The 24,981-nt window shown below is 38.8% G+C and overlaps 1 protein-coding gene across 1 annotated transcript; it reads right to left on the reverse strand.

Annotated features, from left to right (window-relative positions):
• Positions 1–8,418: 8,418 nt before the first annotated feature.
• OOSP2 (oocyte secreted protein 2) lies at positions 8,419–16,259 on the reverse strand. Its single transcript, XM_015434662.4, has 4 exons — positions 16,148–16,259; positions 13,004–13,182; positions 11,891–11,994; positions 8,419–9,557 (listed from the first exon to the last, which is right to left on the reverse strand). The coding sequence occupies exons 1-4, from the start codon at positions 16,218–16,220 to the stop codon at positions 9,347–9,349; spliced, it is 567 nt and encodes a 188-aa protein (XP_015290148.3). The 5' UTR covers positions 16,221–16,259; the 3' UTR covers positions 8,419–9,346.
• Positions 16,260–24,981: the final 8,722 nt, after the last annotated feature.

A 24,981-nucleotide genomic window follows, 5' to 3' on the forward strand; every position in this document is an offset into this window, starting at 1 on the left:
TTTCCCTTTTTCCACTAGCTACTAAAATTTCGAGTGTTCCAGAAGGGTTCAATTCTGTCCATACATTAAGATGACTCTCCACAAATGGGACACCAGGGCAGAGTAACAGAGTTTGTACAATATTCAATGCTGTCTTGCCTTGGAGTAGTAGACCTCATCGGGTCATTGTAGTAGGCCTTGGTACTTCACTCAACTTTGGAATGGTAAAGAGCAATTTCTTTCTCATTTTGCATGCACTGATATATAGTCCCTGCCTTTCTTCAAATCAGTCGAGGGCAACCAGACATATAGTTCCTCTGAGCAGTGGTCTCTTTATAAGAATAACGGCTTTAGCCAGATTCCAGTAATAGTAGTAGGTATCATTTATTTAGTACTTATTACTATATGCCAGGCACTGTCTAGATACTGTGAATGTATTAATACATTTAATCCTGTTATAATATTATTATTATTTTCATTTCACAGATGAAAAAAAATTGAGGTATAGAGAGATTGAGAAACTTACCCAAACTCATATAGCTTATAAATCATTTCAGATTCTACTAAAAACATTCTACTCTGAGGTCCAATATTTTTCCAATCATTACATTATATAGCACTATATAGAAGATATCTTTCTGAGTATCAACATAGCATGATAGAGTTTAAGCACTATGGAAGATCCAAATTCAAATCCAGATTTCATCATTTACTAGTTGCATGGTCTTATAGTGGGAACCTCAGTTTTCACTTCTGTAAAAATGGGAGTAATTTTAATTTGATATTAACATTGGAAGAGTTGACTTTGATAATGTACGGGATTCTTAACCTATGAACAGATAGTATCAACTTTTAACTTATACTCTGCCTTCTGACAAAAAGGACTTCAAGTTTGTATATAAGAGTCACAAAACAACCACCTCAATCATTACAGCTAAAAAATATGTATCACTAAAGTATACACATAATGCTTACTTTGGGCTTCTGAATGTTGGGCAATGTAACTTCCTAATTCATAGTACCCTCCAACATGAAATAGTTGCAAAATGCTTATATGCTTTTGTAAGTGATGAGGGACATGGCATGAGATGAACCATAAACACATGAAATGATGCTGTATTCTGCCAAAACTATTGATTGGGTTAAGAATAAGATAGTAATATAAATCATTCTACCATAAAGACACAGGCACGTGAATGTTCATTGCAGTACTATTCACAATAGCAAAGACATAGAATCAACCTAAATGTCCATCAGTTGTAGACTGGATGAAGAAAGCGTGGTACATACACACCATGGAATACTATGCAGCCATAAAAAGGAATGAGATCATGTCTTTTGCAGGAACATGGATGAAGGTGGAAGCCATTATCCTTAGAAAGCTAATACAGGAACAGAAAAACCAAATACCACATATTCTCACTTATAAGTGGGAGCTAAATGATAAGAACAAATGGACACATAGAGGGGAACACACACTGGAGATTATCAGAGAGAGGAGGGAGGAGATCAGGAAAAATAACTATTGGGTACTAGGCTTAGTACCTGGGTGACAATCTGCACAACACAGCTCTGTGGCACGAACTTACCTATATAATGAACTTGCACATGTATCCCTAACCTAAAATAAAAGCTTTTTATTAAAAAAGAAAGTAAAGAATTGTATCTTAATTTCTACTTTTTGTTATAAACTATATACCAGATTCATTTTTCTAGTAACTTAATTTTTTTGTTAAACTAAATACATGCCACTTTCAGGATGTTTACCTTTCTGATACTCTGTTCTGGGGGCATGTATGACTCTCATTTAAGTGTGATGACAGATTTACTAAGCACTGACTTAAAGTGAGAGTCAGGTCATGTTTTATTATTACACTGGGAATTGCTATAAAAGTTCATAAAAGTTCCCTACCAATACTGATAAAACATTTATTATAAATGTCATAAAATTTTCCTACCAATACTCCTCATCAAAGTTTCCTACCAATATTGATTTTCATGCTAAGATTAAATTACATTCTCTATGTATTTAAATATGGATAAATGTGAAATGACAAGGAGCCCTTAACCTCCCATGTTCAACACTGCACAGAACCCAAGAGCAAGGGAAGATCAATAAAGCTTAAAGCAAACTCTATATGAATGAGTTTCTAATGTAATTATCTGCAAGAAGTATAAATAAGAGCAGCCAAAAAGCCAAGACTTCAAATTTATCCACCTGGAAATTTGTATGTATTTTGGATTAAATATCTAATGAACTAAGATGCATGCAATATGGAGAATGTTGCTGCCTTATGAACAGATAATCTCTCTCCTGTGTCTCCTGCCTCACCTCTCACTGCTCCCTATCTCAAAATTCCATCCAGCCTTGTTTTATTGATTTGTCTTCCTTCAGAAGTTCCAAGTCCGCAAATGTCTTCAATCCTGTGTGCTATCCCACTATTCCTGAAAGACAAGTCCCCTCAAGCTTAACCTGGATAATTTCTGCTCTCCTTCCAGACTGATTTTTTTTTTTTTTTTTTTTTTTTTTTGCGTTGGAGTCTTGCTCTGTCTCCCAGGCTGGAGTGCAGCAGCCCAATCTTGGCTCACTGCAGCCTCTGCCTCCCAGGTTTAAGCTATTATCCTGCCTCCCAGGTTCAAGCTATTATCCTGCCTCAGCCTCCCAAGTAGCTGGGATTACAGGTGTGCACCACCACACCCAGCTAATTTTTGTACTTTTGGTAGAGACGGGGTTTTACCATGTTGGCCAGGCTGGTCTTGAACTCCTGACCTCAGGTGATCCTCCCACCTCGGCCTCCCAAAGTGCTGGGATTACAGGCATGAGTCACTGTGCTCGGCCCTTCCAGACTGATTTTCAGCCCACATGTCATACTTTCAGGACATTGTTTTTAGTCCTGGCCAAGTCTGGAAGAAGCATGCACCCCTTTTGTTTGCTCTCAGAATTTCCTCAATTTTCCTTCTCATACCACTTACTCAGCCTGAGCGTTAATTGCCTGGATACTTATCTGTTACCTCGTTGTCTACTCATCACTGCAACTCCAGTGCCTAGCTCAGAATCATCAGATGGCAAGCAGTTAACACATGTTCAATCAGTAACCAGACTTTCGGTCCAGTCCCAGGTAGCCATCCTGATAAATGATAATGGAAAATACCTCTGCAAGCACTGGAGCCTCTCATCCCAAGAAACTCCAAGAGCATTTCTGAAGGGAGCAAATATCTAACCAAATTATTTAACTTGATTTGTTTCAAATAATCAAAATAATCAGGGAGAATTTTCAGCCTTTGGGTGAAACAAACTATGTTTTCTAAAATTTGGTTAAATCAGTTATCTGTTTGTTAAAAAAAAAAAAAAAAAATCAGAGAAATGGTCCAGGTGCAGTGACTCATGCCTGTAATCCCAGCACTTTTGGGAGGCCAAGGCTGGAGGATCACGCAGTCAGGAGGATCACGAGGTCGGGAGATTGAGATCATCCTGGCTAACATGGTGAAACCCTGTCTCCACTAAAAACACAAAAAATTAGCCAGTTGTAACAGCACGTGCCTGTAATCCAGCTACTCAGGAGGCTGAGGCAGGAGAATTGTTTAAACCCGTGAGGCAGAGGTTGCAGTGAGCTGAGATGGCACCACTGCACTCCAGCCTGGGCAACAGAGCAAGATTCCGTCACCAAAAAAAAAAAAAAAAATCAGAGAAATGTAGATTTTCTAGGAAACCACCAGTTAAGTTCAGCTCTCCAGCTCTTAGTATATGGCAGGCATTTGTTCTAGGGCTTTACTCATGTTTACTAATGTAGTTCTCACAACAGCAGATGAATGGGTACTACTGTTATGATCCTTTCCATCTAACAGACGAAGAAGCTGAGGAACAAAGAAGTTAAGTAGCTTTCCCAAGCCCACACAGCCAGCAATTTGAGAAGCTAAAAATCAGAACCTGGCAATCCATCTCGAGTTATCATTACTCTCTACTGTCCCCTGAGCTATGCCAAAATGCACTTTGCAGACCCCATACTTCAGGCATATCCAGACCACCCCTCATTGTCAGAGCTGGCAGACAAGCTCAGGTGCAGCCAGTGGGATTAATGTATCTAAGAGGTGTGTGTGCCTGTGTGTGTGCCTGTGTGTGTATCCATACCCACATTTTCCCAAAGAAATTGCTGTATTATTATGTCTAACACTTTCTATCATGGCTCCAAAGGAATCATCACATCCTAAAGAGAAGCCATGCTCACAGTTAAATGTTCCAAACCTCTGCACAGCAACCAACCAGAGACCTTTGCAGACATCCCCAGTAGTCCACTGGGAGGCATTTTAACAAAAGATGCAAAAGAAAGGGGAATGTCTATGGAGAGGGAATCTATACCTTGGAGGCTTCAGGCTTTGGCAGACTGCTTTCCTCCCAAGTCCAGTTGGTCGCAAGTAGAAGACACTCAGAAAAGATCGCTACAGCATCTTTTCCCGATAGCGGAAGCCTCCACAGACTTAACGTTATCTTTACCTTATGCAACACTTTAGAGGACTCGGTGAAAATGTTTTGTGGGCTGACTGACCAGTGTGCTAATCACATCTGCATCTGGGGCCTCGCTGATCCATTATGTTTCCCAAGGGCTTAGTGATGATTAGGAAACTGGCGTGAGGGGTAACTGTCTTCCGGCTTTCAGATGTTGCTTAACACATTGTTGGAACAGGAAATACAAGCAACAAATATGGGTTACAAGTGGGAAGAGGTTGTGGGATGGAGGTAGAACAGAGCTAGTTGCATAGCAAGAAGAGATAAAGTCACACCGTCAGAGAAGCATCTGGAGGAGGGAGGTGGACACTCAGGTACTTCTTTTACATGATGTGCCAGCAACAGTGCTATGTACCTTATATGCATGATGACATTCAATTCTCACATGCTTAGAGAGGTTTGCCAATATCACAGATATAATAATAATGCTAATTATTGTTTAAATGTATTAAATGATTACTACGTACAGGTCATTGTTCTAAATGCTTTACATATGTTAATTCATTTCATCCTCACAATAACCCAGGACCCAGGTATTACTATTAACCCAATGTTATGGTAGAGAAAACTATGGTAGAGAAAACTATGGTATAGAAATGTTACCCAGCTTTCCTAAAATTTAACTGGAAAAGCCCTGTGCAAAATCTCTCTTTTGTACAATGGTGAAGCCCGAAGTGTGCCAGTTATCCTAATATGATTGTTAAAACCCCTCCTTTCAGTTTCTTTTTGGTTTTTTGTTGTTTGTTTGTTGAGATGGTGTCTCTCTCTGTCGCGCAGGCTGGAGTGCAATGGTGCGATTTTGGCTTACTGCAACCTCCGCCTCCTGCAAGCAATTCTACTGTTCCCACCTCCCGAATAGCTGTAACTACAGGCATGCGCCACCACATCCAGCTAATTTTGTATTTTTAGTAGAGACAGGGTTTCACCATATTGGTCAGGCTGGTCTCGAACTCCTGATCTCAGGTGATCCACCCATCTCAGCCTCCCAAAGTGCTGGGATTACAGGCATGAGCCATCACGCCCGGACTCCTTTCAGTTTCAAAAGTGGCCAAATTATATACTTATCCTAAATAAATGTCCTAAAATAGGTGATAGAAAGATCAGAGCCAAGTGACAGGGAGTAAGGAAGTGGCTAATGTGAAGATTCAAACCACAATCCTTATGAAGGTCACAGGGCCAGGCCTAAGAGAAAGGCCCAGAATGAGGGCACAGCCCCCGATCCATGCCCCAGGGGAGTCTGGGAGACAGAGAGGAATGTTCACAGCAAGGAAAGAGAGGTCCTAGTCCTACAAACAAGAGCATTAGTGGGGACGTGATCACAGGAAAGAGAAAGAGGGCCAGACACCAAGACCAAAGCATAGTGTGTGGGGCAGAGATTGTGAATATGAAATGAGCGGGGGCCCAGCTGGCAGAAAATGTCTGCACAGGCGCTCTGCTGGGAGAGCTGGCACCTGAGCCCTAGGGCAGCGGCTCTCCAGCATCTAGGTTTAGGAGTGAAGGAAGGGACTGAGGAAAGAGAAGACGGAGGCAGAAGTCAGAAGGACATAGCCAAAAGGAAGGTGGTAAAAATAAGATCCTTCCCTCCCCGTTTTAGCCAGAACGATTGCAAATGGAATACTGAAGAAGAAAGAGATAACAAGAAAATGCCTTCAGTGAAGAAGAGAAAGAAATCTGAAGAAGTGAAAGGAAAGAGTGGATGCTTTCAACATGCTCGTTTTGAATTTAGAGCTGTAGAAAAAGCCATGAAAGGAAGTCACTTAAACTCTAAGACTGCAGTTCTCCCATTTGTAAATTGAAGACCATAGTTTCCACTTTGGGGTAGAAAGTTCGAATGACAGAATCCATGTAAAGGTCTCAGTAACTAAGATCTTCACATGAGTTCAAAATAAGCAATAAAAATGATTGGGGTCTTTCTTCAATTCCTTAGAGAGAGGATGATTGTTGAGAAACCACTTTCAAAGGAAGAGTCACAAATAAAAATTTAATATACTTACCATGGGCAACATGATTGACATGTGTGTATTTGTGAAGTCATTACCACAAAGCAGATAATTAATCTACCCATCAGATCACATAATCATTTTTTTTTTTTCCTTTGGTGGTGGAGAAAACATTTAAGGTCTCCTAACAAACTTCAAGTACACAAAAAGATCCCCAGAATGTATTTATCTGATTGTACCTCATTAAAGTGGATGGGGGAAAAAAGTAAAATAAATATATAAAAACTATTTTTATTTTTTATTTTTATTATTATTTTTTGAGACAGAGTCTCACTCTGTCACCAGGCTGGAGCGCAGTAGCACAATCTCAGCTCACTGCAACCTCCACCCCTGGGTTCAAGCAATTCTCCTGCCTCAGCCTCCCAAGTAGCTGGGACTACCGGTGCACACCACAACGCCTGGCTAATTTTTGTGTTTTCAGTAGAGATGGGGTTTCACCAGGTTGGCCAGGATGGTCTTGATCTCCTGACCTCATGATCCACCTGCCTCGGCCTCCCAAAGTGCTGGGATTACAGGCATGAGCCACTGCGCCCAGCCTGGCTTAATTCTTAAATGTTTATGTGAATTTAAGACAAATTACTTCCTCTTTCTGAGCACTGCCTACAAAATGAAATGGCAGGATTTTATCCTTTTTAAAGGCTGAATAGTATTCCTTGTGTATGTACACCACATTTTGTTTGTTGATGGATGCTGGGGCTGACTCCATATCTTGGCCATTGTGAGGAGTGCTGCAGTGGACATGGGAGTACAGATAGTTCTTTGACATACTGATTTCATTTCCTTTAGATATATACCCAATAATGGGATTGCCGGAGCATACTGTAGTTCTATTTTTAATTTTTTGAGAAACCTCCATAAAGTTTTCCATAGCAGTTGTACTAACTTACATTCCCACCAGTAGTATGTAAGGATTCCTTTTTTTCTACATCCTTGCCAACACTTATCTTTTGATTTTTTTGATAGTAGCCATTCTGACTAAAGTACCATATGATCTCACTCATATGTGGAAATAAGTAGAATAGTGGTTACCAGAAGATGAGGAGGGGTGGGGAGGGGAGGGGAGGAGGAGGGATGCTGAAGGATGCTGAGGGATGGGTCAACAAAGCTAGAGTTAGGAGGAATAAGTTCTGGTGTTTTATTGCATAGTAGGGTGATGAAAATTAAAAATAATTGTATTATATATTTCAAAATGGCTAGAAGAGAGGTTTTTGAATGTTCTCACTAAAAGAAATAATGTTTAAGGCGACAGATATGCTAAGTACTCATTACGTGATTTATACATGTATTGAAACATCACATTGCAGCTGATAGATACAAGTATGTGTAAATAATTTGTTAAAAAAAAAAAAGAGAAGAAAATGAACAGAAGAGGTTTTAGAGCCACCCTTCTAAAATCCAGCCACATCATCACTCTTTATCTTACACATATGTATTATCTCACACTCAATAATTTACTTTGTTTTTAGCAAACATTCACCTGCCCAATATTCTCTCAAATCGGTTTATATAAAATAATTTTACATCCATGTTCAAGAGAAACACTATTGCTCAGTTTTAAGTTTTATTGAGAGTTGTGTAACTGCTTGAATAGCAATTGTTTCCTAGAGAACTAAAGTTCAGCAACTTAAGAAGATTCCAAGCAGTAGAGTATAGTGGCTAACGTACAAAGAGAGAGTATAGAGACAGATCTAGAGGCAGATTGCCTGATTTTAAGTCTTGAACCAACACCAACAAGTTGTATGACTCAGGCAAATGATTTAACCTCTGTTTGTTTGCTTATCTGTAAAACTGGGGTAATAGTGATATATTTCTCTCTTTAAGAAGATTAAATAATTTATCGCAATGTACTTGTACCATATTCTGACACTTAGGAAGTCCCATAGAAGTATTACCTCTTAGCTGCATATTAACTGCCAAAGATAGATGTTCACTATGACAGGTTCAAATTCTTTATTTGACAAGTAAACAGCTATAGGCGGCATTTTATTCAAAATGGAATAGTATCACTTTAACTAAAAATAATAATAACCAATATCTTGGTAAAATTTGCTTCCAGGAGGATGTAGCATCCAAAACATACATTCAACAAACTATTGAATAGCCAACGGCACAGTTCAGTTTTCACCCTTGATATAAGAAATCTACCAAAATTAGAAGTATTTTTGGATATATTACACATATAGACTCCCTGTTTAAAGAAAGGAAGCTGTATAAAGTAAGTGTTAATAAATAATCATTTAATGAATGCTTTTAGGTGGCAGGATAACTCTTTGCTTAACCAACTCAACCAATCATTTTGAGTGTGGAAGAAACATTCTGAGGAGAAAAGAAAACCTAACATCAAATTTCAGTTAAGGGAGTGGTTATTTGAGCTCTAGAAAATAAATTGAATTTACTTCTGGAATAATCTAAATAGGTAGTCACATTGCATTATTGTTAGGATTCAACTTTACTGATTAATGGAAAAGTCTACATGAATTAAAATATCTGCACATAAAAGGGTTTTGCCTTTCATGAGAGTTAATATGTTAAATTTTACACTATGCTCAAAGTTTTGCCTCCTGCACATTTATAGGTCTCTCTCTATTCTTTATTCTTCCTGAAAAATATTAGAACATATTTACTGGAGGTTCATATCAATTAGATCAAGTCATTGTCATTGAAGACATATTTCTGAATCTTCTACACAGAACAGAAAAAAACTTAAATGTATAATATGAATTACCTAATAATGTTAAATTAATAAGCCATACCCCTACTGAATACAAATATTTAGAAATACACATTCACTAATCAACTAATCAGGACCTTTACTGAAGTAGGGTTTTTAGAAACCAGAGACTTAAGGAGAGATATACACTAACTATATTTTTGCCATGAAAAAACAAAACTGTTTTCCTGCAAAATACATAATACCAGCTTCAAGTTTCCATTTCTCCTTTAGTTCAGAGCAAGTTTGACTAGAAGATAATAATCCTAACTCTTCTGCTGTTGTCTGAAAGTCAGCAATAAAAGGACTAGGATCCAATTTTATTTCATTCTCAGTAGAAACTGGTGTAAGCCACACTGATTTCCTAAAGAAAAGGGAAACAGAAAGCAGATAGTGTTGGCACACTTGGGATCAAGTCAGTTTTACCGCTGTTTAATATCATGATCATTTTCAGAATAGTCATTCACGAGTGTGGCATAGAGCCAGCATACTATGCCTTCTAGATCCTGGTGGACTCTTGGTATAGGATTTGAGCAGATAGGCTTACAAAAGAGCTAATTCCAAATAGTCTCCCCATGATTTCTGCATCAAACATGGAGTGGAAAGATGAATGGTCTTAGATAACTTGTGATGCTTGCATTAGAAGAGTGCCAATGTACCCAGCAAAACAGACTCAGCCAAATGGATCCTAAGGACAGTAAGTAAAAGCCACCAAAGGCTTAATCTGACCCACTGTGGTGGTGGCAAAGTTCTATATGTCAAAGTGAGTAAGTGAATATGAGAGAGAGAGAGACTACAACATCAAAATTCACGCACCCAAAACCTAAACAGACAACTTTGTTGGCCAAGTCTTCATTTTTTTAAGGAAAGTAGGTTTCAAGCAACATAGTATTTTACTATCAAAATAGGAATATCTCTTTATCATTATTACTCTGGTAGCCTACAGAGGCAGTAGTTCTGGGGCATTAGATCAGAACTCTGTGTTGCTCCAAGCATTGGGTAGTTATAGAATTGAAAACATATGTATGTGTGTGAAAGACAGACAGAGACAAAGAGATGGAGACAGAGAGAGCAGGGAGACAGGCAGAGAGAGAGACAGGCAGAGACAGACAGAGACAGGCAGAGAGACAGACAGACAGAGGCAGAACGAGAGAGACAGAGGCAGAGCGAGAGAGACAGAGGCAGAGCGAGAGACAGAGGCAGAGCAAGAGAGAGAGAGGCAGAGCGAGAGAGAGAGAGGCAGAGCGAGAGAGAGAGAGAGAGGCAGAGCGAGAGAGACAGAGGCAGAGAGAGAGAGAGGCAGAGTGAGAGAGACAGAGGCAGAGCGAGAGAGAGAGCGAGAGAGAGAGAGAAAGAAGCAGAGCGAGAGAGAGACAGAGGCAGAGCGAGAGAGAGACAGAGGCAGAGCGAGAGAGAGAGAGAGAGGCAGAGCGAGAGAGAGAGAGAGAGGCAGAGCGAGAGAGAGAGAGAGAGGCAGAGCGAGAGAGACAGAGGCAGAGCGAGAGAGAGAGAGAGAGGCAGAGTGAGAGAGACAGAGGCAGAGCGAGAGAGAGAGCGAGAGACAGAGAGACAGACCAGAGAGACAGGAACAGACCAGAGAGACAGAGACAGACAGGGACAGAGACAGAGAGAGAGAGAGAGACAGAGACTCAAGGGGTGGTTTCTATTTAGAGTTCAACTTCTTCTAGAATATCACTAAACCCCTCAGCCTTTATGAAAATAAGTTAAAGGGACGAGTAAAAGTATTAACAATGTGAATGGACTTAATGCCATTTACATCCTATTTACGTGTATGTATTCTTCCCCTGTTACTCCAAATATCTTCTGAACTGAATAGGACTGAACTGTACACTTAAAATGTATTTTATATTATGTATGTTTTACCAAACTTAAAAAAAAATTCTGCCTCCCCCTGAAAAAAAGTACTATAATCACATTAAAAGACATTGCACATTGGCTGAGCTCTAAATTCTTACTGTGATGTCAACTATTTCCATATATTAAGCAAGGATAAAATTTGTCCTGTGGTTTGAGATAGTTTCCAAGATTCATCACTCAGATTTATAAAACATAAATATTTCAATGGCATGGTTAAAAAACAAAAGTGTATCAGGATACCTTTCCACTTAGTCTCAAAGTTCACACGAAGCTCTTAGGATTCAATATCTCAGTTCCACAAAATTGCAAGCAAAGTACATTTAATGATTAGGCTGATAAGCCCTTCCTTCATGAATTCTCCATGAGTTAGCATCAAATGAAGGATTGGTTTTCTTACGTTTATAGCCACTTACTCTTACAAGATGAAATTGAGCAATAAAATATATCAGAAAAAAATATTATAAAGGACAAAACATTGAAAGATAGTATCAATGCTTAATTGTATCACTTACTAAAGGTGACTGAGTATTTAATGACTCTGCTTTGTAGTTATTATATATAAAATGACCTAGTTACACTAGATTGTCTGTTAGGACCATTATAAATCTCTATGTTTTTATTCTAAAATAAACATTGCATTTAAAATATGAAAACATTTTAAAGTATTCATTAAAATATTTGTGTAAATACTAATTTGGGCTTTGTTTACAATTATGGGTGAATCGTGTTATATTCTCTAAAATCTATGCTTCTGCAGAAGCTTCTCATAAGCAAAGGTAAAGTAAAACATTCCAAAGGAATCAGATCTGCTGGACTTACCTAGAGGCAGAACACTCCAAATGGATTTCCTCGGGGTTGTGATCTATATTCCTTGGGGTAAAGTATAGCTCGGTTTGAAAAAGGAGTGTTTCCTCAGAAATGACCTAGGAGAGCACAAAATTTCAGTGGAAGATATTTGGAGTAACAGAGGAGGAATACACACACATGAATAGGATGTAAAAAACATTCACAATCTCAAAAATGGCTAGTGTCATTCTTAGGTATAAATGAAGATCTGACCACTCACTGGGACAGAAGAGGACCGTTATCCCGAAGAGTGAATTTAAAATGCCTGGGGACAAAACAGTCTTAATTCATTGCAGCAAATTTAAACTGCCACTTATAGCCAACTTTATGATTCATTAATGAAAAGGTTTCCAACAGTTCTTTTGAGAAAGGTGATTTGTAAGTCAAATAACGGAGTGGTTTAAAGCACAAGTTTTGGAGAGTATTCATCCTGGTTTGGCATCTAAACTACCACCAACAAGGACAACTTGGTAAAGCACCTTCTGAAGCTCCGAGTTCCTAATTTCTAAAATAAAATACCTTATTCAAAAATGATCATTATCATTGGTCACTGGCCCAAAATATTTGTGTAGTGTGAATATAAATTGTTTAAATTTGGGAATCTATAAGAAGATAATATCCCAGGATAACAACGCAGTTTAGGATTTGTGCCTAGCTGAAGAACAAACGAGAGATTTCATTTCAATGAAAATCCACATATATGTTGACACAAATCCTCATGGAACATGGAGAGATTTCAAATTACCTAACATTGGACATGATAGAGCTTCCCAAGATTGGTGACCTCCCACATTAGAAGAATTAAATAAAATTTAAAGCAGTCTGCTAATATTTAGTAAAATGTAGTAGTAGCCTAAAGGCAACTTAGAATCAGTTCACTAGCCAGTCTATAAATCTGTGATCTAAGGTCCTGTGCACACAGAATGACCCAATATTCAGTGAGAAATAATGAGAAATTCCGTTGTCCTCTGCCCATAAATTACTACAACGAGAAGCAAGGATTAGATTTTTAAAAGACAATTTTAATATTAGGCATGAAAGTCTGACAAAACATTTACTATTTTTACAAACAATCACTGTTCTCACCCTTGTCCTGATGCCACAATCATGAACAAGATATATAAACTCATATACATATGTATGTATCCAATTTGCAGGGCAGCCCATTCCCAGATGTAATTCATCCGCAAATATATACAGATTTCTGCTTTCTGCAAGTGGGATAACTGAGACCATCAACCAGTCCAGAGAGCAATTTATTTTCACTGTGGAAAGAACCATATGAAAAGCATCAGAAGTATGTCTATCTTAAGAAAGTGTTCAAAGAATAGTCAATTCTGTCCTTTCTGATAAATAAAAGGCATTTATTTCTCTGGCAAGGGTAACCATGGCTTAAAGGTTTTCTTATAAACATTATTAAGATTATTTTCCAAAATATCTAATTATGTCCCCAAGTAACTAGATTTCAGTAATTTCATGGGGGAGGTGGGAAGATCAACATGCAAGAGTAAGAAAAAGCATAACTGGGCCGGGCACAGTGGCTCATGCCTGTAATCCCAGCACTTTGGGAGGCGGAGGTGGGCAGATCACGAGATCCATTCTGGCTAACACGGTAATACCCCGTCTCTACTAAAAATACAAAAAAATTAGTCGGGTGTGGTGGCGGGCACCTGTAGTCCCAGCTACTTGGGAGGCTGAGGCAGGAGAACGGCATGAACCCAGGAGGCGGAGCTTGCAGTGAGCTGAGATCTCACCATTGCACTCCAGGCCTGGGTGACAGAGCAAGACTCCAAAGGAAAAAAAAAAAAAAAGAGCATAACTGTATAGCCCCTTAATTTCTCCTAAATAAGTTATATTCCATAGAGGGTGATCTATTTAGGACAAAACATAGGGGGCAGAAGTGAATTGCAGTGTATTAGAATAAAAGCGATAGCATCCCAGTATACTTTTTGGAAAGAGAAAGAGGAGAAAGGGTGGTTCCAGAACAGCAGAATTCATGTCTAGAGCAGCCAGTACCAGAAACAATCTCAGCCATAAAAGGAAAAAGAGAAAGCCCTTTATCTGGGATGTTAGCTCCATGCAAGTTTTGTTGTAAAAGCCATCTTTATCCTCTATATTAAATCGTCAGTAAGTCAATAATAATCATTATTTGCAATAGATTCATTTGGAGGAACTGAGTCTTTTCAGCATTAAGAAGTACATATTTATATTATTAATGAGCAAGTGGCCACAGAGGACTCTACCACCACTGGGGCTTGGAAGTCCCACCTTTAGAGAGAAATCAAGGTAAGACAATGCACATTTCAGAAAAGGAGTAGAGGAGGCAAGTGTTCTTGCCTCATAACCTTTAAATCACGATTCTCTATGTGTTTGAAATACTGTTCTCACATCACCTAGGAAAGATGATCAGGAAGGTCCTTCCTAAAGGAAAATAAATTCCAGCAGCTAAGATTAAAGACGGATGGAAAGGATAAGTGGACATGGACACAGAAAGCCCGTACTTATGATTTCACTGCATTTTTTTCACACTAACCTTAGAAAGTCGAGTTTGGGGTTTTTTTTTTTTTTTTTTTTTTTTTTTTTTTTTTTGAGATGGAGTCTCACTCTGTCGCCCAGGCTGGAGTGCAGTGGTGTGATCTCGGCTCACTGCAAGCTCCGCCTCCCGGGTTCACGCCATTTTCCTGCCTCAGCCTCCCGAGTAGCTGGGACTCCTGCCGCCACGCCTGTTTTTGTTTTTGTTTTTGTTTTGTATTTTTAGTAGAGACGGGGTTTCACCGTGTTAGCCAGGATGGTCTCGATCTCCTGACCTCGTGATCCACCCACCTCGGCCTCCCAAACTGCTGGGATTACAGGCGTGAGCCACTGTGCCTGGCCTGTTTGTTTTTTAGATGGAGTTTGTTTTTTTTTTTTTTTTTGAGAAGGAGTCTCACTCTGTCACCCAGGCTGGAGTGCAGCGGTGTGATCTCAGCTCACTGCAAGCTCTGCCTCCTGGGTTCAAGTGATTCTCCTGCCTGAGCCTCCCAAGTAGCTGGGATTACAGATGCCCACCACCACACCAGGCTACTTTCTGTATTTTTAGTAGAGACAGGATTTCACTATGTTGGCCAGGCTGGTCTCAAACTCCTGACCTCTGGTGATGCACCCGTCCAGGCTTCCCAAAGTGCTAGGATTACAGGTGTGAGCCACCGTGCCTGGCCAGAAACTCAAGTTTTAGTTTGACATTCTCTCAAATAGCTGAGAAAAGCCTGAGAAACACACATAGATACTTTCACTGCAGCAGAATCTTCCTTTGCTCAGGCTTCATGAAAGACAGGTACTAAACACCCTACCCACCCTAGATAGCCAGAATTCATGGTCGCTCTTTCTCTCCATGTGCTGTTCCTTTCAATAATTAACTGTTACGTGGTAAGCTGCACTGATCTAGGCATTCTTAAAATTCATCTTAGGTAAAATGGAAAAACATCAGAAGCTATATGTGGTCTTCGCTTCCAAAGGTGTTACACGCCAAATGGGTAAGAAATTGACATATCAGTTTCAAAGAAAAATTCCGTTTCAAATTTAAAAAAAAGAGAGATGTCTGCAAAAAGAGACCGTAAAGAACATAAAAAGTAATATTGAAATGCTACTTTACAGATTACATTTAGTCAGGCCTTGGAGCTGGCAAGCATTTGGATTCCAGGCAAAACAGAAAAGATACATTGGAATCAACTTGTAGGCAGCAACTCGCTGACTTAGCTTTCTTCTATTAACTTTGCAGAACCGTTGATGAGTTTAACATGAGTGAAGTTCAGAGCAGTCTTTTTAAGGGAACAAAACAGCAATAATATCAGCATCAAGCAAAAACATGAGTCTGGAAGCAGGAAGATCAGCTAAGAGGCAACTGAGTACCTTACAATATGATACAATCAAGCACCAGTAATTCGCAGTGGGTTTGAAACATTAGACTGAAAGAGAGCCAAGGACTATTCCTGAAGAACCTCTGCAAATGAGTCTCAAGATAGAAGACCAAAACAGAGAGAGACAAATAAAAGTCTGAGAACCGGGACACTGAGGCAAAAAGAGAAAACGTATCCTCCGTATATTGACACAAGTCTACCTGGCCTGAAAGCATTTCTTCTTCTAGCCAGTTAGAGTAAGATCGGATTTCTTCAGGGAGTAAAACGCCTGCATGGAAAGCGATCATTATGATTAACTCCTTCAAGGAAGCATTCTCTAAAACTTGTTATTTACCATGGAGGTTCTCAGCACCAGTCCAGATCAAGAGAGCAAGGAGCATCAAGACTTCTAGAGCCATGGAGACCATCTGGGCAGACCTCCAGCACAGGACGACTCGGGAAACAAGAAGTGGCGACTGGTTTAAGTGATTTTTATATGGCATCCCATGGCTCAGCTGCCTTCGTTTTCCTCCTTATTTGGGTAGTTCACAGGATGCACTTATCACAGGGTCAACTACCTAAAGGCTGAGACTCTCTTGATTATCCAAACACTGAAGCTCAAAGGGACGTATCAAGAAAAAAGTGTTATTTGATAACAGTCTGTACAAGGCCTGTTACAAACATCAGGAGGATGGCATGGCACACAATGCTTCCAGTAAATACTAAATTACAGGAAACTGTTCTTACTAGCTAACGTTCAGGTGTTGTAAGTTTCCATCTAATATGAGAACAGCCTAGATCTTTCATACTTGAAATCAAAAGACTATTTCCTTCATTTCTATGGGTTTGGCTGGAAGAAGCAAAGCAGAAATGAGAAAGTGACTTGACCAGGAACATAAATCCCTAGGAAGAGACAGGCACCCAAAGGAAAGCCAGGTCTATTGGTGTTAGGAAAGTTGACAAATCCATCTGTGTTCTTTCTAAATTAATGTGTTAGTAACTTTAGTCATTTCAAACCTGAGACAAGAGAATATTTTATATGCATAGATATACATACATAACTTTATCGGTATAAGAAGTTTATATGTATAATTCATTTCAATACTCAAGGAGAATAAAAGTTCCAGCCATAGATTTTTATTGTATTTTTTAAAAATGTTAGTCATGGCCTGAACGTGACTGCGTGGTTTTAAGGATACTTGAAAATCAAAGGCTAACAGTAAATAAAATTCAAAGAGGCTGAATTAAATGCCTATTATTGTTTTTAGTCATATCTGAATTATATTTTCAATCTTACAATCTGCTGTCAAATTACTACATACGCAGAGCTTCCCTATGTATTTAAGAAGGATTTCCATTTCTGACATGACATTCTCTTCTTGACAGTGAGATCCCCAGAGCTGTGACCCACACAGTGCTCTGCCTCAGGAAAGCCTGGAGTACCCAGTCGCCAACCACCAATGGGGAAAGAGTATTAGAGAAAGAGAAGGGTAAGTCTACATATTATTTTTTCATCTTTTGTTTTTTTAAACATTTTTCTGATGTTGTGAACATTTTCAGGGCCTAAAATTTATTAATTTCATATGCAGCTTTTAAATCTTGCCTACGTAAAGCATCTAATATTGTTTCAAAAGGAATCATTGGCCAGTTTCTTGTATTTAAGTTTGAGAAAGTTAGTTAAACAAGTTAAGGCTCCTATTCATACTCTGTAAAAAGGAGATACATTCTCTCTAAATTTATTCTGAATAAGACATAGCAAATGTTAACAGTCTTACTCAAGTTAATAGTGTACAAAAAATATCTAATATATGACGATTTCCTGTCTTGAAGCACAGTTAGTAACAGGATTTTATGCAATGTTTCAAGGATTACTCAAAGCCGCAGAATGAACAAAGTTCATTTTCCAAAAATTCCAATTTTAATACAGAATTTTACCATGAAAGAGCAATGGAGTTTAAATATAACTTTAATGTAAAATAGATGGAGATAAAGCAGAGATAAAACAAATATTTTAAAACAATTGATAACTTAGGGAAATGTTGCAACTATAGTACAAAAAACTTTATTTTTCCTGAGATTAAAAAAAAAAAAAACCTTTTGAGAGTAGGTTACTGATAAGATGCTCCCTTGACCCTAAATATTTTGAAGTATATTATCCAATAAATAAGGACATTCTTCTACTACAGTGGTTCTCAATAATTGGACCTGAGATGATGGAGGGGTCCATGGGGTCAAATCTATTTTCACAATAACAATGACACATTTTCTTTTCCACAATGTTGACATTCGCACAGGTGTGCAAAAAAAAAGTGGTGGGAGACGCTGCTGCCTCTTGAGCAGCAATCAAGTGGCACAATGTGTTAGTTTGTTAGTCATCATTGTAGTCTTCACACACTCACAGTAAAGGGGAAAAGCCAGTTTCACTTAAGTCTTGAAGCAGTAAAAAGTATTTGTTTTATTAAACGCCAACCCTTGAATGCACACCTTTTTAGTATTCACAGTGATAAAATAGAAAGTATGCATAATACACTTCTGCTGCATATCAAAGTATGAAGAGTGTCTCAAGGAAACTGTGCAGTTATTGGAGCTGTGAGCTGAACTAGCCACTTGTAACCCAGAACACCATCTTTACTTAAAGACTGATTATCAAACAAACGACGATTATTTGCCTGTGGGTATTTGACATTTTTTGAAATGGAATGATGTAAGCTTGTCACTTCAAAGAAAACAACTAACAACACTTAAACCCAGTGATGAAATTCAAGCTTAAAGGAAAAATTTGAATTTTGAAAAAGTTGTGTTCTCTACTATGAGCTTGGAAGCTCAGTGGTGGTATCTTAACTATGATTTCTTGTATTGCATAATAAAATGTCATCATTTAAAACATCTGCATAACTCTGAACTAAAACTTTCCAAATTATCTGCACATGATGTTACAGAAACATTCAGGGCAAAACACAACAGGGACCAGTGGATTTTAATGGGAGTAAGTATGAAGAGTTTATTGATATATTTTCAGATCCCATGTTGCAACAAACCTCGAGGAGACTGCCTCTTGGCAAGTTTCGGTGCAGTATCAAAAAAAAAAAAAAAAATAGCCACAATTATCTGAAAAGGCTTTTAAAATACTCTTCTTTCTTCCAGCCGCGTATCTGTGTGAGGCAGGGCTTTCTTTATGTACATTAACCAAAGCGACGTATTACAAAGACTGAATGCAGAAGCAGATATGATAATTCAATTGTCTTCTAGTCAGCCAGACAAGAGACTTGCAAAAATGCGAATATAAAACAATGTCACTCTTTTTTTGGAAACCAGTAATTTTTCACTAAATGTTCACTATTTTATGTTAACACCTGTTGGGTTTATTAGTTATTTTTAATTACTTAATAAATATTTTTAACTCACTTTTAATTTTTTTTTTATACTTTAGGTTCTAGGGTACATGTGCACAATGTGCAGGTTTGTTACATATGTATATATGAGCCATGTTGGTGTGCTGCGCCCATTAACTCGTCATTTACATTAGGTATATCTCCTAATGCTATCCCTCCCCCATCCCCCCTCCCCACAATAGGACCCAGTGTGTGATGTTCCCCTTCCTGTGTCCAAGTGATCTCATCTCACTTTTAATTTCTAATGTGGTAATTTGGAAGGATAAAAGCCATATAAATAAAAGCTCTTCGTAATTCAATATTTTTAATAGTCTAAAGGAAGTCCTGACATCAAAAATTCTGAGCAGCATATATACCCAAAAAAAAGGAAATCAGTATTTTGAAGAGATATCTACACTGGCATGTTTGTTGCAGAACTGTTAACAATAGCTAAGATTTGGAAGCAACCTAAGTGTCCATCATCAGATGAATGGATAAAGAAAATGTGGGGCCGGGCGCGGTGGCTCAAGCCTGTAATCCCAGCACTTTGGGAGGCCGAGACGGGCGGATCACGAGGTCAGGAGATCGAGAGACGATCCCGGCTAACACGGTGAAACCCCGTCTCTACTAAAAAATACAAAAAAAAAAAAATAGCCAGGCGAGGTGGCGGGCGCCTGTAGTCCCAGCTACTCGGGAGGCTGAGGCAGGAGAATGGCGTAAACCCGGGAGGCGGAGCTTGCAGTGAGCCGACATCCGGCCACTGCACTCCAGCCCGGGCGACAGAGCGAGACTCCGTCTCAAAAAAAATAAATAAATAAATAAAATAAAAATAAAAATAAAAAAAAAAGAAAATGTGGTACTTATACACACGGAGTACTATTCAGCCATAAAAAGTAATGAGATCCTGTCATTTGCAGCAACGGGGATGGAGCTAGAGGCCATTATGCGAAGTGAAATAAGCCATGCATAGAAAGACAAACATCACATGGTCTCACTTATTTGTGGGATCTAAAAATCAAAACAATTGAACTCATGGACATAGAGAGTAAAAGGATGGTTACCAGAAGCTGGGAAAGGTAGTAGGGGGGCGATGGGGATGGTTATCAGGTACAAAAAAAATAGAATGAATAAGACTTACTATTTAATAGCACAACAGGGTGTCTATAGTCAGTAATAACTTAATTGTACATTTTAAAATAATGAAGAGTATAATCAGATTCTTCATACTGCAAAGGATACATGCTTGAGGAGATGGATATCCCATTCTCCATGGTGCAACTATTATGCACTGCATGCCTGTATCAAAATATCTCAGGGACCCCATAAATATATACACCCACTATGTACTCACAAAAATTTAAAAAAATTAAAAGTCTGAGCAGTCAGCATTATCACATTGTGGCTGCAAAGTTGTTTAACAGCTATAGAGTTACAGTTTTACAACTGTAAAGAGTTGTAAATGAAGAGTTCTGTTCACAATGTACAGATGAAGAGTTCTGTTACATGCCAATGTAAATGTACTAAACACTACTGAATTGTACACTTAAAATGGTTAAGATGGTAAATTTTATGTTACGTAGATCTATTATTATGTTACATAGATCTTATTTAGATATGTAAAAGGCAAGACTAACTTTTTAAGAGAAATACGTAGGACAGAATATCTTTGTGACATTCCCACAGGGAAGGACAGAATATCTTTGTGACATTCCCATAGGGAAGGCTAAAGGTGGAGGTTTGGAGTGGGAAAGGAATATAGGAGTGTCCATGTTATACATACTTTGGTTAAACACTGTTTTGAACAGCCACGTTAATATGTTGTAGAGGAAAATGAATAACTGAGTCTACCTTTCAGGGGTAAAGTCCAGGATAGAGATATAACTTGAAGCCATCAGCATACAGATGTTAATTAAAACAATGAGATTGAATAAACTCTCCAAGGGAGTGATATGTATAGATGGGGTGAGCAGTTCAATGTTCAATCCCTAGAAACCCCAATAAACTGGAAAAGAGAAATTTCAACCAGGGAGGATCTCCTAAAGACAAACAGTGATCACTGAGAAAGGATGCTATTGCAGAAGCAAGATTTTTAAAAATTTGGCCAGAAGAATTAGTATATCAAGAATATACCCAGAGATACATCATACTGAGAATAATTATTTCAATTAAAACTAGGCACAAAACAAGGCCTATAACTTTGCTATCGCAGAAAAAAAAAATTTATTGCATTCCAACAAGAGACAAAAAGTTTATATATTTGAAATAGTTACTTTTTGTTTGTTTGAGACAGGATCTCACTCTGTCACCCAGGTTGGAGTGCGGTAGCACGATCACGGCTCACTGCAGTCTCGACCTCCTGGGCTCAGATGATCCTCCTACCTCAGCCTCCTGAGTAGCTGGGACTACAGGCACCCACCACCATGCCTGGCTAATTTTTGTAGACACGGGGTTTTGCCATGTTACCCACGCTGGTCTCAAACTCCTGGGTTCAAGCAATCCACCTGCCTTGGCCTCCCAAAGTGCTAGAATTACAGGTGTGAGCCACTGTGCCTGGCCTGAAATAGTTAATATCAATATTAGTTTCAGCTGATATAATCAACTTATTTTTTTTTTTTTTAAAAAAAGAGAATCAACTAACAAATTATTAAACTGTTTAAAAATTCAACAAGCATGATGGATATTACTACTAAAAAAAAAAACTCAAAGCAGTTATATGTGCTAATTTGGATTCATTGATCCAATTCAAAAAAATAAGAATAAAAGAATCCCATTAACAATTATTCCTGAGCTTGCATGAAACCTTGTAGAGGGCCTCATATTGGCAGTTGGTTGGCTCAATTCATTGTGTTCTACAATTTTTAGGGATACCTGATCACTAAATTCTAAAGATAACAGTCTGTGCGCTTTCTTTCAATATATTAGTTGCACTGTCTGTTTGTGTGAGATTTGGGGCAACTCAAACTATACCACCATTGTGACCTTATCCCAATATAAAACAACCTTTCTATAACACACATGCAGAATAAAGCAAGTGCATACGGAAATTTTAAAGCCGTTATGTACTTTGTTCAAAGTATTCTTGGCAGAGACCACATGTGTAATTATTTGTATTACCCAAAGTATATCTTAGCATAATGAACTCATATGTGGAAATAATTGATTAGCTTTATCAAAATTAAACAATACATATGACAGCAGTTTTCTCTGTAGCTATCTGGGTTACACTATATATGCTAGAAGCAAAGGAATGGGAGGACTGCATTACTTAAATGCCTTTGTTAGGATTATTCGGGTGGCAGCAGTCGTAGAGGCCATCTCTGATCACACCCATCTGACACCTACCTGTGCCCCACTTTGTCCCATTCTCTGACCAGGGCGCTGACTTTCAGTTTGCCTTGATTCTACATTTTGTCACAACTACTAAGGAGGACAAAACCTGCTAACTCCCCTAACCACATTAAGGTTGAGCCCAACCTTTTTTGGAGTGATTAGCAAAAATCCCATCTGAATACTGATGAAGAATGCAAGGTAGAAAGAGAGAAAACCAGGAAAACTGCTAAGCTTGAAAGATGCTCAATTTTTAAGCCTGTACAAACATTAAGTGTTGACACCCAAAGAAATCTTTCCCATCTAAGTAGCACCACAAGTCACCCACTCATAGCCCCCAATCACAGGAGAAATGCTTGATTCCAGTGCGTTTCTCACACTCTATGTCCAAACCATTTGTATGTTTTAATATCCTGCAAAATATATCGTCAATTATACCACTTCTCTTGACCCTTGACTCTAACCTTTCAAGTCAAAAACAATTTTCACCAACTTTCGGACTGGTCAGCCTCTTACTGCTATGCCTCCAGGAAATTAATAAGATTCTTTAACCCACAGACATTGTTTCTTCAGCTTCACAGCTGTACAAATCCTTATCAAAAATAAGAATTATCCATCATATCTCCCTTTGATACACTGTATATTCCTGAAATCATTATGCTTGGAATTAGTGAATACTTACATTAAAAGTTAATTTTAAAAACTTAAGATTTTTTCTAAGTATCAGACATTAAATGTCAAAAATTAAGGTCTAAAACCAAAAGCATCTGGATCAAAACCTCATTCTAACATGTAGAGATTTTGGTCAATTGAATTCACCACTGAGACTTTTCAGGTTGAGTTAATGAGTTACCTGCCTCATTACTGTAGTGATTGTTAAATAAATGCATGGATCCTATTGCAATGAGGGCAGCAGATGGCTCTTGTTAAATCTTAGGTTCAGGGTACATGGACAGGTTTGTTATATAGGTAAACTGCGTGTCACGGGGCTTGGTGTACAGATTAGTCACCCAGGTAATTAGCATAGTAACTGATGGGTGGTTTTCTACCCTCTCCCTCCTCCCACCCTCCATCTCTCAAGTAGGCTCTAGTGTCTGTTGTTCCCTTATTTGTGTCCACGTGTACTCAAGGTTTGGCTCCTACTTATAAGTGAGAATATGCAGTATTAGGTTTTTTGTTCCTGCATTACTTCACATAAGATTATGGCCTCCAGCCCCATTCATGTTGTTGCAAAGGACATGTCTCATTCTTTTCTGTGGCTGTATAGAATTCCATGGTGTCTATGTACCATATTATCTGTGCCCAGTCTACCATTGATGGGTATTTAGGTTGATTCCATGGTTTTACTATTGTGAATAGTGCTGGGACAAACACGTGTCTTTATGGTAGAATGACATATTGCTTTGGGCATATAACCAATAACGGGATTTCTGGGTTGAATGACAGCTCTAAGTTCTTGGAGGAATTGCCACCCTGCCTTCCACAATGGCTGACCTAATTTACATTCCCACCAGCAGTATGTAATTGTTCCCTTTTCTCTGCAACCTGGCAAGCATCAGAATTTTTTAAACTTTTTTATAAGAGCCCAAAAATATCTTTTAACTAGGATTTATATTTCCAGGAGTAGTCAAAAATCTACTAGGGTTTATTGAAATGAAAGATTAGGCCAAGTGGCCAGACATGGTGGCTCGCTCCTGTAATCCCAGTACTTTGGGAGGCCGAGGCAGGTGGATCACCTGAGGTCAGGAGTTCAAGACCAGCCTGGCCAACATAGTGAAACCCCATCTCTACAAAAATACAAAAATTAGCCGGGCATGATCGTGGGTGCCTGTAATCCCAGCTACTCAGGAGGCTGAAGTGGAAGAATCATTTGAACCCAGGAGGCGGAGGTTACAGTGAGTCAAGATTGTGCCCATTGAATCCCAGCCTGGGTGACAGAGCGAGACTCCATCTCAAAAACAAAAGAGAAAGGTCAGGCCAAGTCATGCTGCATCTTTAATTTGCATGCTGCATCTTACTCAAGGTGGAAAGAAATAAAAATAGTAAAAGAATCACACATATTCAAGATGACATTTGTACTGTCATTTTCATTTCAAAAACAAAAGTATTCAGTCCCTTCAACAGATCCTAGCTCTTTTCTGGCTTCAGCTGTCTTGGGAAGGATTGAAGGTCAGGAAATTGACATAGTTAGGTACCTGTTAGTCAACCAAGCCCAGCAGCTCAGCTAAGTTATTCAGCAGTTCTAGACGACTCAAATTTGTATTCTCTTGGAACAAAAATCCCCATTTCTAGAGGGGAAAGAGAGGTACTTTCAGATCTAGCAAAAATAAATTTTATCTAAAGAGGTGGCCGGGCGCGGTGGCTCACGCCTGTAATCCCAGCACTTTGGGAGGCCGAGACGGGCGGATCACGAGGTCAGGAGATCGAGACCATCCTGGCTAACAGTGAAACCCCGTCTCTACTAAAAAATACAAAAAACTAGCCGGGCGAG

Source organism: Macaca fascicularis, chromosome 14, assembly GCF_037993035.2.
Source record: "Macaca fascicularis isolate 582-1 chromosome 14, T2T-MFA8v1.1".
Lineage (NCBI taxonomy): Eukaryota > Metazoa > Chordata > Mammalia > Primates > Cercopithecidae > Macaca > Macaca fascicularis.